Source organism: Ceratotherium simum, chromosome 29, assembly GCF_057802395.1.
Source record: "Ceratotherium simum simum isolate JZ-2026a chromosome 29, ASM5780239v1, whole genome shotgun sequence".
NCBI lineage: Eukaryota > Metazoa > Chordata > Mammalia > Perissodactyla > Rhinocerotidae > Ceratotherium > Ceratotherium simum.
The window spans coordinates 21,771,068-21,786,234 of record NC_141928.1 but is presented as its reverse complement, the minus strand read 5'-3'; the positions used below and the strand labels follow the sequence as shown (position 1 = coordinate 21,786,234).

Here is a 15,167-nt window from a genome sequence, read left to right as displayed (position 1 = left end):
GAGACAACAGCACTCAGGCCGGGTCTTGTAACCACGTTGAGGAGTGTGGACTTAATCCTGAGGGCGGTGGAGAGCTATCCAAGTGCCTGGAGGAGGGGAGTGGAAGGGTCAGCTCTGACTCTTTGCAAGGGGAGGAAGGACGGGGAGTTCCACAGAGAGCGTGTGACTTGGCCACGATCTCGCTGGGGAAGGTGGGATGGGACAGCTCGCGCTCAGATGCTGGGGCTCCCACCTCGTGGGTCTGGGGGACCCTGGGGGGCCAGGATACACACCCTGTCTTCTCTCTGCACAGCAGCCAGATGACCTTGGGGCAGCTTTCCAGACGTGGATGGACACGAATGGAGCACTGAGAGCAGAGGTACCGCCAGGAGCCCTGCCAGATGGGACCCTTCCTGGGGAAAGAGACATGACGGCCGCCTGTGGTCAGTCCCTCCACATGGCCCACACCGGGCGTTTCATAGCCTGTGATGGCCTCTCATGGCCGCAGGTGCTCAAGAGTGGAGAGCGACGAGTCCCAGGTCACACGGCTGGTGTGAGCCAGAGCAGGGCCTTCTAGAAACAGGCGCTGAGCCCTTTTGCTTTCCCCCAAAGCCCTCTCAGGGTCTCAGAGTTCTTGCTGGCCTGAGTCAGGAAGAGATGCTCCCCTGGGCCCAGAGCCCACAGCAACTTCCCATGGTCCAATCCCACCATCCTCCAGGAGCAGGAAGCTCATGGTCACCCACAACACCCTGGCCTGTGGCCAGCTCAGCTCCAAGACTCCAGGCTGAAAAGCGCCTCAGGTGTCCTTTAGCTGAGGCCCTGTCAGGAGTGCCCTTTGCTGCCTTGATTCCTTCCCACGTTGGGGAACTCACCACCCCCAAGCTCAGACCTCCCATAGACCTTTCCATCTATTCCCTGAGCTGGATGCTGGGGAAAGTTGATGCCGAGTTGGCTCTCTCAGGGCTCACAATCCAGGGGAGAGGACAGCATAGAAGAGCCCATTATCTTCCTTCCAACTGGGGGGGTCAGGGGAAAGACCCCCACTGACCCCTCCCGGAGGGATTTGGAGCCTCTCCGCAGTGACCCTCATGCCCGTGTCTGCCTCATTCATGGGACCTGTTGCCCATTCTGCACCAGAGCCCAGATCTAGGCCCTCATGGCAGCTCCCCCTCCATCCCTGGTCCCAGCATCTTTATCTGTTAAGTGGAGGGAGACCCACCTCCTGCCCCAACCGTGCCCCTGGGGACTCAGAGATGTCTCCCAAATAGCGAGAACTCGGGGCTGTGGAGGCTCGGACCTTGGGCCAGGCCAGGACCTCAAGGGGCCGATAGTCACCCTCTCTCCTCACCACAGGGTTACAGCCATCCGGACCGGCTGGTGCTGGACCAGGGAGGGGAGATCTTTAAAACCTTACACTACCTCAGCAACCTCATCCAGAGCATTAAGACGCCCCTGGGCACCAAAGAGAACCCCGCCCGGGTCTGCCGGGACCTCATGGCCTGTGAGCAGAAGATGGTGGATGGTATGAGGCCTGTGGGGTCTGCCCCAGGCGTGGGGCGGGGCAGAGGCAGGGGCGTGCCAGGAGGAGGTGGGGGAGATGGAGCCTTCCAGTCTCAGCTCATCCGGGCCAGGTTTCTGTCTTCGAGGAGATAGGCACATGGGCAGTCATTTATTCACTCAACAAACAGTCACTGAGCCCCACAATATGCCAGGCCTTGTGCTTGGGGTATGGGGACATAGTGGGCAACATAGAAGGAATGGTTCCGCTCTTGCAGAGCCCACAGATCCACAAGCTGGGCATGACCGTTTCAGTGCAACAAGAGAAGAGGTTTGGCAGAAAAAGCCCCCGAGGGCCAGGAGGGGACCGAGGGGGGACCCCATCATGGCTTCCCTGGAGAGCCGAGATTTCCCTTCTTTCTGTCTGCACCTCATCCAACTCTCTGCTCTCTCGTGAGCTGACGGACGTGGTGCTGTTGGAGGACCACAGGCTTTGGAGGCAGACAGACTTGAGTTCGTATGTCAGCCCTGCCTCTGACCAGCCGTGTGAGCTGGGGCAGCCGTGGTCCTGCCCTCAGCCATCTTCCCTCCGCTGCACAAGAAAGTGGCCTAGAGGCCAGCTGTCCCACCCTTTCAGCTGCGGGGCCTTTGTCTCCTTTGAAGCCCAACAGGGAAATCAGATGCTAGCAGAGGTGCCTGGCTGGTGGGGTGGAAGTCCAGAGTCCACCCCTCCTCTGCCAGCCCTAGGAGGATCACTGGCCTTGCGGAGAAACCATTCAACTCGGTGATCCCTAAATTTTTGAGGCAAGTGGCTCAGCCTTTCTCAACCTCAATTGTTCCCTCTGTAAAATGGACACTTCCCAGTAGCGACCTGGGCAAGTGCTCAGCCATGCGGCCCCTGTGGGGGCTCTGCCAGCTGTGAGCTCTGCCCAGAGGGTTTCCTTCCATCTCTGTGGCTCACGGAATCTCTTTTTGCTCTGCCCTCCCCACCTTTATGCCCACCTGGGTCTCAGCAGGTCACAAGGTGCAGGGTCCACCAGCAGAACCAAGCCCTGGGCTCCTCCCACATACACACACCCCTGCCCTATCCCGTGCTGCCTGCAGGTACCTACTGGGTGGATCCAAACCTTGGCTGCTCGTCCGACACCATCGAAGTCTCCTGCAACTTCACACATGGTGGGCAGACGTGTCTCAAGCCCATCACGGCCTCCAAGGTACCCACCTGCTCCCCACCCCGCACTGGCGGGCCCACTCTACCCTGCCCCTGCCCTGGGCTACAGCCCACCTAGGTTTTGGTCTGAGCCTTGACTATCTTGCTGTACGGCAGTGTGAAGGTCATCTCCTCTTTCTGAACCTCAGTTTCCTCATCTGTAAATTGGGGATGAATTGTTCTAAATCCGTGGTTTCCAAACCCTTTTGAGTTGTATGATGCTAATGGTTCTTTCTTCAAATAGAAATTTCTTCCTAATATCTAAAACAGTGTAGTTGGCCAAGCTTGCCCAGCTTGGAGAACTGTGAACCATCAACACAAGATAAGTCAGCGTGCTGCTCCCCTGGGACAGGCTGGCAGAGTTGTATATGCAAATATTTAATGTTCAGTGCCCACTTACCCATGCCTGTCTCTGGGCTGAAAATTTCAGGTGGCTCAGGGCAACTCAGCAATAAACCAAGGCAGGTGTCAGCAGTGGGGTGTAACCACCCCGCCCAGGATGCCCCGTGGTGGATTGTGGGTCTGCAGTTGCGTGAAGTCCTCCATATGGGACGATTCATGCTGCAGTGAGAAGAGCGGCTCTGGCTGCAGGCGTGGTGGGGACCCAGAGCCCCCTTGCATCCCATCCTATCGGCCCCCTGGGGAGGCTCCAGGGGCTGCCTTCTGCTGGCCGTGTCTGACCTGGAGTTTGAGACTCTCTAGGCAAGCCAGCTGGTCACCCAGTCTTTGTTGAGTTCCTATCATGTGCCAGGCACCGGGCCAGGAGCTGGGATTCAGCAGGAAACACGGCTCACGGTCCAGCAGGCCCTTTCTCCTCTGTTGCTGAGGTTTGGGGGCCACGTGGCAAACTCGCCCGTCAGAAGAGTGAGGTCAGAGTTGGTGCCCGGGTTGGCAGCGTGACCGCTCATCTGGGTGGCCATCCCCATCAGGAACAATGAACCACTGTTTTGTGCTGTTCTCAGCCTATCAATAACCAATGTGGTGGCTGGACCGGCCCTTGTGGTTCTTATTATGATTGCAAGATGCCTTTCAGCAATAACCATCAGGAAACTTTGAAAAAAAAATAAAGGTTCTTACTTACGGGACCTGGAAATTACACAGCACACCTGGGGCCCCACAGTGAGGTCACAGGTAGAGAGAGAGTGCACACGGGCCTGGAGTTCTGCTTTTATTGGGGTCGAGGGTGGGGGCCTAGGGTTTCATAGGCTCACTCTTTATTGGTGAATTTAAAACATAAGAGTGGGAATTTAAAGCACAGGAAGAGAAAAAACAAGTGACCCAAATGGTGAGTTATTGAAATCAACCAAGATCTCTAAAACGAAGGAGCCTCAGTGGGGGCAGGTGCCTGGCTCTTTATCTAGTCTGTGGCTGGCAATGTGTTTATTCCAGAGAGCCGTCTTTGAAGTGGATGCCCCGGCAATCAAAGCTTAAATCAGGCACTTGCATTACATAAAAGAGAAAACCCAACTGTCGGGGCTCACACTACAATCCTGTGATGCCAAGGCATCAGAGTCAATGATGAGGACACTCACTGCCCAGATAGATGATGTGCTAAAAGTCAGGGGTAGGGCACATTGTAACCCAGCAATTGCACATCTAAATAGGATTATAATAGCAAATCCTACAATAATTATACAGGCAATAGGCTGAAATCCAGTCCGTAGCCATTGTCCCAAACTTGAAGGGTCCAGCAATGAAACTAAGTTGGGGATCTCAGGGGCCCCAGGAATCTGTTCAAAAAGTTGGGTAATATTGTGAAATATTTTAACACCTTGGGTCATCTGGTGTAAGTAGGTTTGAACCCGTCCCAAGTTGGTAGATTGCTCCATATCTCATTGAACCACTCTCTTAGTCCTGAGAATGGGTCGGTTCGGTTAAAGGGTTGTGTCTCATTTCAGGGGGCTGTGATGCAGGTGGGCTCCCCAAGTTACACCCACATGGTGCAGGTAATCAAGTATTTAATAAAAGGCATTTCTATGGAAACAAAAGAAAAAAATAGTTGGTGATTAGAGTAGACTATAATCCCAGTTTCTGAGTTCTAAAGGCAGCCAGTTGGGAAGATTTCCAGATGTTGGGCTCGGAGCATCTTCAGATGGAGTCAGTGGCAATCTGGTAGATTTTCCTGGTTTGCAGTTTGAATGTCTCTGGTGATCTTTCTGAGTGACCCCTGTAGCAACAGGCATGAAGACTGTCCACATATAAGCTATTGTGGTGGTTTCTCTGAAGTTTCTATCAAGTTATCCCATGTTAGCTTGCATGGCTTTGGGAAAAGGACAGTTTTAGTTCTCAATGATTCCAGGTCAGAAGGGTGGGAGAAAAATTGGAAACATTAATTTGGAGCGTTGTAGCCAGATATTGGAGGAAATGACAATTCAGCATCCAGTCCAGTTTACAGGTAGAAAACAAAACAAATTGACAGAACTAGAATCTAATATCCAGAAGTGTGTATTATAGTTTCCATTTAAACATAATTTTTCTCTCTACAGTCACCCCCATTTCTATCAAAGATAACCATAGTAAGACTAATTTTTTTGCAAATTAAGTCTAGTTTCAATAAACTTGGCCTGATTATTATATAAGTGTAGCAAGAGCAGTGATTGACCATACAGGCTCTTTTAAATCTGCTTTGCTGGAACTTTTCATAAAGAATCTCAGATTGAACTTTTAAAAGCCTTTTTAGGCCAAGAAGCCAAGCCAAGAACTCATCATCCAATGTCACCTGGAATACCTATAGATTTGGGTGAATTCCTCTCTTCTTGAGGTCCCCAAAATATCCTGAGGTTCTTGGGCCTGCCAGGAAGTGACCTTCATTACTCACCTGGTAAGGCTGCTGGGAACCCTGTAAGCAACATCCCATGCCAATTTTTCAAGGGGCTTTATTGGCTCTATAAAGTCAGCCTTAGTTCCTTAAAGCAATCTGGTCATATCTGAGTCTACGTATGTCTCTCTCAAATACGACATTCCAGTCAAAACCTTGGTAATATGACCACTGTTTCCAACTGTGTCCTGTTACAAGGAGAACAGATTCTTATTGAACTTATGCAAATAACTAAATTGCCATGAGAATAAGAATACTCATTGAGAGTTTCCAAATTCTAGAGGGATCAGGTAGGAAGAAAGAGTAATTGTTTCATCTTTGTTTACAAAGGTATTCTTTACCAAATTGCTGTAAGTCATAGCTGGCTTAAGAGAAAAAGTTTCCTTCAATCTGGAAACCAAAAGATTAAAGAACCAGCAATGTTTCAGACAGACGTATAAAAAAATTATAATCATCCTCATTGGTTCATTCAGTCCTGTGTAATTAATTCTTGATCTTAATCTTTTTTTACCAGTTTTTTGAATCCAGGTTTCCTTAGAATTATGTAAATTCTTACCAGTTCAGTGGTATGATCTGAAAGTTATCAGAAACCTGTACTTGTCCAAGTCCTTTCCATGCATCTCCTTGAAAATGTAGCACTTCTGCAAAAGTATCAGAGTAAAACAGTAACTGTCTGTAAATGACAAAAGACTTTAAAATGCCTGTGGTTAAAGATCTGATGAGAGTTCATTATAATGCAATTGACAAGGAAATTTGGTTATTTCTGTGACATACAACATTTTAATATGATAACTGAAATTATGACTGATAACATTACATATCAGACTTTTAGGAATTTCATGTAATTTCTGGAACACTTATATTTATAACATTTATCCATACAAGGATATCTGTAAAGAAGGTGTAGCATTATTTCTTATTTGACATGTAATTTAATATATCAAATAAGCCTAATTATTTTAATTTTTGTGTGTGTGTGTGAGGAAGATCAGCCCTGAGCTAACATCCATGCTAATCCTCCTCTTTTTGCTGAGGAAGACCGGCTCTGAGCTAACATCTATTGCCAATCCTCCTCCTGTTTTTACCCCAAAGCCCCAGTAGATAGTTATATGTCATAGTTGCACATCCTTCTAGTTGCTGCATGTGGGACATGGCCTCAGCATGGCAGGAGAAGCGGTGCGTCGGTGCGTGCCCGGGATCTGAACCTGGGCCGCCAGTAGTGGAGCGCGTGCACTTAACCGCTAAGCCATGGGGCTGGCCCAAGCCTAATTATTTTAATGCCTCTCTTTTTATAAGGGAGAGAACAAATCTTTCGAGATGTTCCAGAGGCCCTCTGGAAAATCCTGAAGTTATTTCCAGGTCAAAAAAGACTTCATTTAGAATTTGATTTGGGGAAGTTTGTCAAAAATATCAAAGGTTTTGGACACTTGACTAAATAAGATCACACATCATTATGAAACAGTACTTAATTGTCTACTTAACCAAAGTGACAGAAGATTTTAAAGGCAAATACAGAAGTTACATAGTTGTGAGCAAAACTTAGCTCTTTTAATATTGAGAAGACTCAATTTTCTTAAGTAATCAAAGACCTGATTAAAACAACCTGAAGCACAGGAAATTATTTTGATAAAACACAAGATCTTTGCTTTCTAGCCAGATTACTTAAAAGGTAAAGAAAAGCCTTTCATAGTCTCTTATCAGAAGCAGACTAATATGCCAAGAAAACTTTGTTCTTTTATTGGATGAAAGAAAATTATGTAAGCATACTATTGAATTAAAGCTTATTTAAAAAAAAATCCTTATGACAGCAATCCAATTTTAGCCAACTTGACTACACACGGTAAAATTCTCTCTCTCTTCTCCATTCTCTCTTTTCCCAACTTCCTATATCATTTTGTCCTTTATTTTCCTCTTTCCCATTCTGAAATAACCAATTTTACTTTAGGACAAATTTATTTTCTTTTCCCTTAACAAAAATGCATCTCCATTCCTCATACCTTTTTTACCCAAAACACATCCTACCTTCCTTGCATACAGAGACATGTGCCTTATTATTTCTAGCAGTTTTAATTACATATATTAATTAGAATTCTTAACCCTTAGGAACCTTAATTTCTAGTGTAAACTAAGAAGCAATTTTGAACTGCCTGTTACACCAGCGTTCTTTAAACTGTCAAATTTATAAATACATTTCATAATTTCTAGAAACATCTATTTCCTTATAGCACAATTTTTCAGTGTGGCACAAGACATTTACTAACAGACCCAAATTTCTTTAGTTCCTCTGTAATAAGAGGTCAAAAGTAGGTAAATTTAGACTTGTTTAGAAATTTATGTTTCAGTACTTTATCTTATTTGGAAATAATCTAGACATTCAATGAATTCCCATCATTTAATTTAACTTAGCAAAATTCTAAGGGTGGAAGTTACCAAAGATTTTGGAAACTCTTTTTAAGTAGACATACCATAACACTTAATTATTGCTGAAGCCCTTCTTCCACTTAATCTATCTAAATCACTTGGTCCCGACAACTATGCTTAGACTACCCACGAAAACTTCATTAGACAGTAAACAAAGTCAGCCATCATCCCAAGCTACTTTTCTTGCTGACAAATTTAGCAACAGAGATAACATAAATTTATCTGACTAGTAAACCCAGGTAGAATAAAAGTTGTTTATCTGCATTATATTAATGCTGATAACTCTGAAGATGTACCTATTTTGTGTAAACCAAACTTAAACTAGCTTTTATTTACCCAAGATTATCCCAGATTGTGTGAACTTGAAAAACATTTGAGTTAGTTTCTGTATTTCTGAGTTTTAGGAAGATTTAATTCATGAGCACTTATTTATCAGCCAATCACATAGAGCTCTTTTATAAATTAATTTTGGCAATACCATCCGGAGGTAGAGAGAAAGAAAAAAAATCACATATACATAATATACGTCTGTAGACATATATAAACACGCAGACGGACACAGAGACCCTGTAGCTTTTGTTCCAAAACTTCGGCCGTGAATCAGGTACAACATAAAACTCACTAGTTTATAAATAACGTTGGACTTCAAATTGTGTCCGGCAGACGGAACAAGTTAAGGTTACCTGCTCCAATGGCTAAAGCTTTCTACTAATATTTGTGAAGAAGAGTTTTAAGGTTGGTATTTGTCCTTGACAAGTAACCTCAAGGAGGCTGTGAACTAGATTTGGGGCAACAGAGCTTTTATAGCAGTTTGTATTTCAAAAGGCCCCTTTTCTCCCTTTTTTCTCCTTCAGTCTTAGGTGATTGTGGGCAGAGTTTTAGTTACCCCCTGGAGTGTTTACACTTCAAAGACATGGTAAGATTTACCTCTTCAAGGGACAGAGAAAGAGTGCAAGTTTTCTACTAGGAGTTTTCGTACATTTTGTGTGTAACCACACAAAATGTCCCAATAAAATGTCCCAGTAAAATGTAGTAGCGCAGCCCTGTGATTAGGGGGAGTGCCCTGTAAAAATAATTCTCTGGACTCAGAGTCAAATGGGGCTTCTTCAGAGTTGGAAAAGAAGAGGGGGTCATTTGGGTCATTATAGTCACGGAGATGATAAACCCATTGGATTGTGCCAATTTTGTGCAGCAGGAGATGGACTTCGTCTTATTGTTTTCCTTCTGTGTGAGCCTTAGCCATGTTCACTGTGATGGAAGGATGGGCATGGTGCTAAGCAGTAAATATCCAAGTGAGGAGAGAGAGGGCGCTGGTACAAATATCGGGGGCTCTAGGGACCCTTGCCTTCCCCTTTCCCTTTTCCTCCTCCCTAGAGGCCTCGATGACCCTGTCAGCTTTTCCCTTGGCGGCAGGGATGACTCATCAGGCACATTTCTTAGTTCTGCCCTGTTCAGGAGAAAGCCAAGGGGCCTCAGGATCAGCAGTATCTTGGAGGAAACGAGCATATGGCCAGGATGGATCTTTAAGAAAGTCGTGGATTTTAGGGTCTTTAGAGATATTGGCCAGTTCACATTTTGGCAGCCATGAGTACCAATTCAGACCCCATTCCAAACAAACCCCTCAAAAGCCAATTCTCTCCCCTCTCTCCTTCTTGAAGCATAAAATCTTTAAGAAAGGTTTGAATTTTAGTTAAGGTATAGTTTTTAAACCTCCGTTTCTACTTCTTGATTTTTTCTTGTTACCTTAATATTATGTGTTGTTACTGGAAATTTTTGGATGACATCACTGTGAACGCTCTTCATAGGCGGGTGCTTTCCCTTCCAGGGTGTCCAAGGGTTTCTCCAAGATTGGGTCTGCTTCCACTAGCCTGATATGCACAGGGTCTTTGGGAAAAGCCCTCAGGCTTCTGGAGCGTAATACCAGAGTCTTGGCATGTTGGTGATGCCATAGCACTGCGCAATGCCCAGGAGGCGTCCATGGGGTTTTACATTTATCAAGGAGCTGGTGTACCTCTTCAGTGTTCTTAGGATGCACCAGCACCGGATGTTCAGATGTTTATATTTGTCCATTAATTTTTTTAGTGACATCACACCAGGGATTGGACCCTGGTAATATCCCATTGGGTCAGGGGTCCAAGAGCAACAGTAGTGAGCAAAGTGGTGACACAGAGACCATAGGCCTCTGTTGTATGTTCCCTCTGGGGGTGCCATTGGTTTCTAGTTGCAAGGCTATTTCACTCTCCTGGGTTAGGACACATAGTCTGGGCACAACCCACCGACTCAGTGGTCGCAGGCAGAGGTCTCCTGTCCTTCTCACCTCTGGGAATCTTTTCCTCGTGCCTTTAGCCCAGAGCCTCTCCTTAGGTGATGACAATATCCTTGTGATCCAGTCCCCCCTCCTTAGCTCTCCTTGGCCTCGAGGCGTGGAGGAACCTTACGTATATTAATAGTAAATTAAGGCCTTTATAATTAGTGGTCTAATCATCTTGTTAGACCATATAGCCTTGATGACACTGCTCTGGGGAGATCACTGGATTATTATAGCAGCTGTGACCTTTTGGGTTGCATCCCACAGGCAACACATGACAGAGGCAACACGTGAAAGCATACAGCGGCACGACAGACCCCAGTGAGCAGTGCTCCTTTCCCAGATGGTGTTCCCCCCTTGAGTTAGGTGGTTAGGAAGCAAGTTTCAGGTAAAGGGCATTCCGCTTGGTTAATTGCAAGGGCAATCATGCAATCCTGCTGACTATGCCAATTGCCCTGTGCTCGTGTCAGCCTATCAATAACCAGTGTTGTGGTTGGACCGGCCTTGTGACTGCAAGATGCCCTCAGCGATTACCATCAGGAGACTTGGAAAAAATAAAGGTTTCTTACTTGCAGGACCTGGAAATTACACAGCACAACTGGGGCCACACAGCGAGGTTGCAGGTAGAGAGAAAGAGAGAGCATGCGGGCCTAGGGTTCTGCTTTTCTTGGGGGTGAGGTTGGGGGCTGAGGGTTTCATGGGCTCATTCTTTATTGGTGAATTTAAAACATAAGAGCAGGAATTTAAAGCACAAGAAGAGAAAAAAACAAGTGGCCCAAATAGTGAGTTATCAAAATCAACCAAGATCTTTAAAACAAAGGAGGCTCAGTGCGGGGAGGGGCCTGACTCTATCCAGGCTGTGGCTGGCTTTATTCCAGACAGCCGTCTTTGAAATGGATGCCTGTCAATCAAAGGTTAAGTCAGGCGCTTGTATTACAAAAAAGAGAAAACCCAACTGTCAGGGCTCACACTACAACCACTGAAGCCACAATCCCATCCTCCTGTTTGTTGTCAGGTCTGCCGTTTCCAGCAGCACCCCACCGGGATCTTGGGACTTAGGAAGGATGGGGAAGGCACTTATCATTTCTGTATTCCAAGAGCCTCTCAATTTTGGGCAAGATCCTCTTCCTCTCTGGGCCCCTGGATCCCAGCTCAGCTCCAAAGACCCCTCCATGCAATGGGTGGGGGGATCCGATGGCATTAGACCCCTTGCAGCCCTGGCTCTGGAGTCAGGCAGACTGCGGTTCTTTCCCTCACTGGTTACCCATGGGCTGTGGGACTGGCCCACACAGACCGCATTTTCCCTATCTTGCAAGTGGGCACCCATCTGGGAGCATGGTTGGGAAACGCTTACCCGGAGAGGGCTTATCCCCACGCCCTCCAGAGAGAGGCGAGGGATGCGGGCAGCCAAGCCTGACCCGGCCTCCCCGCCGTGCCTCCTCCACAGGTCGAGTTTGCCGTCAGCCGGGTCCAGATGAATTTTCTGCACCTCCTAAGCTCCGAGGTGACGCAGCATATCACCATCCACTGCCTTAACATGACCGTGTGGCAGGAGGGCACCGGGCAGATGCCAGCCAAGCAGGCTGTGCGCTTCCGGGCCTGGAACGGACAGATCTTCGAAGCCGGGGGTCACTTCAGACCGGAAGTGTCCGTGGATGGCTGCAAGGTAACCCTTGGAGCCCCTCACAGGCCCATCGTGCAGGGACAAGTAGAAAAACTTGTTTTTATTATGAAATTCTGTGTGACAATTTTATACTAAATTAGCATGATCTATATAATTTTTATCTTTGTGCAATAATTTTATTATGACAGTTTTATAAAATTGTTTTTATTCATTTTCCTCTCTGGGAACGTTCTGAGGGAAGATCTGAGCTGGTAAAAAATCTACGGGCTGGTAGTTGCTGGACTTATTTGCAAGGCTGCTTATAAGAGGATATATTTCTACTCTTCTCTCTACCCCCACTCTGGTCAGGCTAATTTCTTAACATTTTTGGTCATTTTCAGGTGCCTAAAACAGGTGGGTTGTTGGCGGAGAGGAAGACAGAGAGTTGTCAAAAAAAAAACAGTTTCACAAAATTAAACAAACCTGGTAATACACAATGTTAGTGAGGATGTGGGAAAATGGACACTCTCACACAAAGTTATTCAGAAAAAAGAAATTGGCAGAGGCTTTTGGGACAGCATATATATACGTGTATATATATATATATATATATATATATATATATATATATATATATATATCCAGAGCCTTGGAAATGTACCTATCTTTTGATCCAGTGAGTCTTCTAGAATTTGATCCAGGGAAGTGATTAAGAATGTGCACAAAGGTTTAGCTATAATGATGTTCATTACAGCGTTACTTATATAAGAATAAAAAATTAGAAGCGATCGAAATGGACAAATACGAGTCGTTGCTACAGTGAAATACCACGTGGCCATTAAAAGTTGTCATCATAGGAAAAGTGATGGGGAAATGCACATGATACATGCTGAGGACCATGATGGACACATGTATACTCTTTGCCTTCTACCCTCAGGTCCAGGATGGCCGCTGGCATCAGACGCTCTTCACCTTCCGGACCCAGGACCCCCAGCAGCTGCCCATCGTCAGCGTGGACAACCTCCCTCCTGCCTCATCAGGGAAGCAGTACCGCCTTGAAGTTGGACCTGCGTGCTTCCTCTGACCTCTGACCTCCTGGGTCCTCTAGGCCTCGTGGGGGAGGGAAGAGGAGGAGGAGGCACAAGGAGGGTACCCAGGGGCAGGTGAGCCCAGGAGAGGCAGCTCACCTGCCCTGGGATCCTTGGGCAGGCCCCAGCTGTTGTCTGCCCAGTAGAAGTGGCTGGGAGGGTAGCAGGGAATGGGGTGACCTTGGGAACAATGGATCCCAGCTCAGCCCCAAAGACCAACCAAAGAGCCAGCCAGAGCAAGCTGGGCCTGCAACCCACCTGAGCCCCCCGGCCTGTCTCCCAGCTCTGCGGCCACCCCCTTCCCTCCCCACCTTCCTGCCCAAAGACCCCACGTTCCAGCTCGAGGGAAGGGGGCATCTCGTCCGCTGGTCCATGCGGGGAGCTTTGATGTGCAATATTAGAGAGGAGACATGAAAAAGAAGAAAAGGAAAGAAAGAAGTATATATATTTTATTTAAACAAACACAAAGATGGTGCATTACTATTTTTTTCACCTGGGAAAGAGGTGCGAGAGGGAGCAGCCAGAGGGTGGCAAGCAAAGGATGCCGAGGGGCGGGGCGAGGTCCTCGGGGCTGGGGGTGCCGTTTGCTACCTCCCACTGTGAAAACGCTGGTGCTCGCAATTGTCTCGTAGTGTATGTGATTTTTTAAGGAAAAAAAAAAAAACCTATTTAAGATTCTGAAGGTGCTAGCATTTTTGCCACAGACTTTGAAGCAATGTGTTGATGTGGGGTATCATCCACATTTTTCTCTCTCCTCCAAATGACAAAGTTTGGGGAAGTGTTCAATTTTCCTAGCATCACCCTTATGCTCATCAGGTAATCTGCTATGGAGGGGAAAAAAAAAAAAAGGAAAAAGAAAAAAAAAAAAAAAAAAAACACGAAAAAAACTACCAGAAACAGAAGTAGAAAGATTTTACCTTTTAACTTATGGACTTGGAAATGTTTGTCCTCTTTAAGGCAGGGGGGTGGCCTGACCAGGAAGGATTTTAGCTTGGCTTTTCGTGGCCTTGGAAGGAAGTTAGGCTTGTCTGGAAGAGAACGATCTAGACTGGAGAATCCCGGGAGGAGTCTTGACGTTGATGAAACCAGTTACAAGAGCAGCCTTGGGTCAGGGCTGGCCTTGGAGGCAGAATAGAAATATGGAACGATCTCATGGAGCCACATACCATCCCCCAAGGTCCTCCCTTCCTGGAGCTTGTCCTTCCAAGATGCGACCATCCTCTTGCTTTTTTCATTGTCGTTAAATTCTATAGAAACCCAGCATCGTTAGCTGCAAGTGTAAATGTGGGCTGAGGAACAAGAATGATTATGGGAATCTCAGAGTTCAACGTGATAGGGATATTCAGTGTCATCTGAATTGTCCTGTATCAGTGAACCAGTGAACACCCAGGTTGACTTTGAGATGATTTTAACTACGGAATTATTTTTATAGAAGGGGAAATTTTATGTGAAAGTCTATGTGTCTTTTTTTTTTTTTCTTAAGTTGTATCTCTTTGGGAATTGGATTTGATTTTCATTATTTAATACCTCACTCTGGCCCACCCTCCCCACTGGACACTTCCTGTACCCCTCGCCCTCCCGCCCCCGCCCGGATGCTCCCCGTGGAAGTACACTTCTGTAGCAGCTCGGGCCTCATCTCCCCGCTCCATGTCCCCATGCCGCCAGTCTCGACCTGGCCTCTGTCTCGTTCTTGGGTTTTTCTGCTGTCCTTGTTAATGTCTCTGTCCACATGTCAGTGTGTTAAAACCCCACTGGGTTCCGTGTCTCCTTTTCCCTTCTGGATTTTAAATAAATATTTAAAACTGAGGCAATGGAATGACGCATCTGTGGCTGTGTGCTTCCTTGAAAAGCCGGGAGGGAGGTTTCTGGCAGGGCTGGGGGGTGGGAGGAAGATGCTCAGAGGATGCTCTGCTTATGCAGTGTCCCCCAAAGGAGGGGGGGATAGGGAGTGATATGGCGCCTGGGGGCACGGCACCAAAAGGGATGGGGTCCAGGTCTCACAGTGTATTGGTTTCTTAGGGGTGCTGTAATGGTACTACAAACCAGGCTACTTAAAACAGCAGAAATGCATTCTCTGCCAGTCTGGAGGCTGGAAGTCTGAAATCAAAGTGTCGGCAGGGCCAGGATCCCTCTGACGCCTCTAGGGGAGGTCCCTTACCTTGTCCAGCTTCTGGTGGCCCCAGGTGTACCTCGGCTTGTAGATGCAGCACCTCCGTCTCTGCCTCTGTAGTTACGTGACATTC

The 15,167-nt window shown here is 47.0% G+C and overlaps 1 protein-coding gene across 7 annotated transcripts in view; it reads left to right on the top strand.

Annotated features, from left to right (window-relative positions):
* COL27A1 (collagen type XXVII alpha 1 chain) overlaps nucleotides 1-14,730 on the top strand; it is a 148,522-nt gene extending 133,792 nt beyond the window's left edge. For 5 of the 7 annotated variants that reach the window (XM_087419227.1, XM_087419229.1, XM_087419228.1 and 2 more), the window contains 5 exons: nucleotides 293-358; nucleotides 1,333-1,501; nucleotides 2,581-2,690; nucleotides 11,681-11,899; nucleotides 12,774-14,730. In XM_087419227.1, the coding sequence (XP_087275353.1) occupies nucleotides 293-358; nucleotides 1,333-1,501; nucleotides 2,581-2,690; nucleotides 11,681-11,899; nucleotides 12,774-12,920 (711 nt within the window). In that variant the 3' untranslated portion in view covers nucleotides 12,921-14,730. The other 2 variants (XM_087419226.1, XM_087419230.1) reach the window with 2 other exon arrangements.
* The last annotated feature ends 437 nt before the right edge of the window (nucleotides 14,731-15,167 follow it).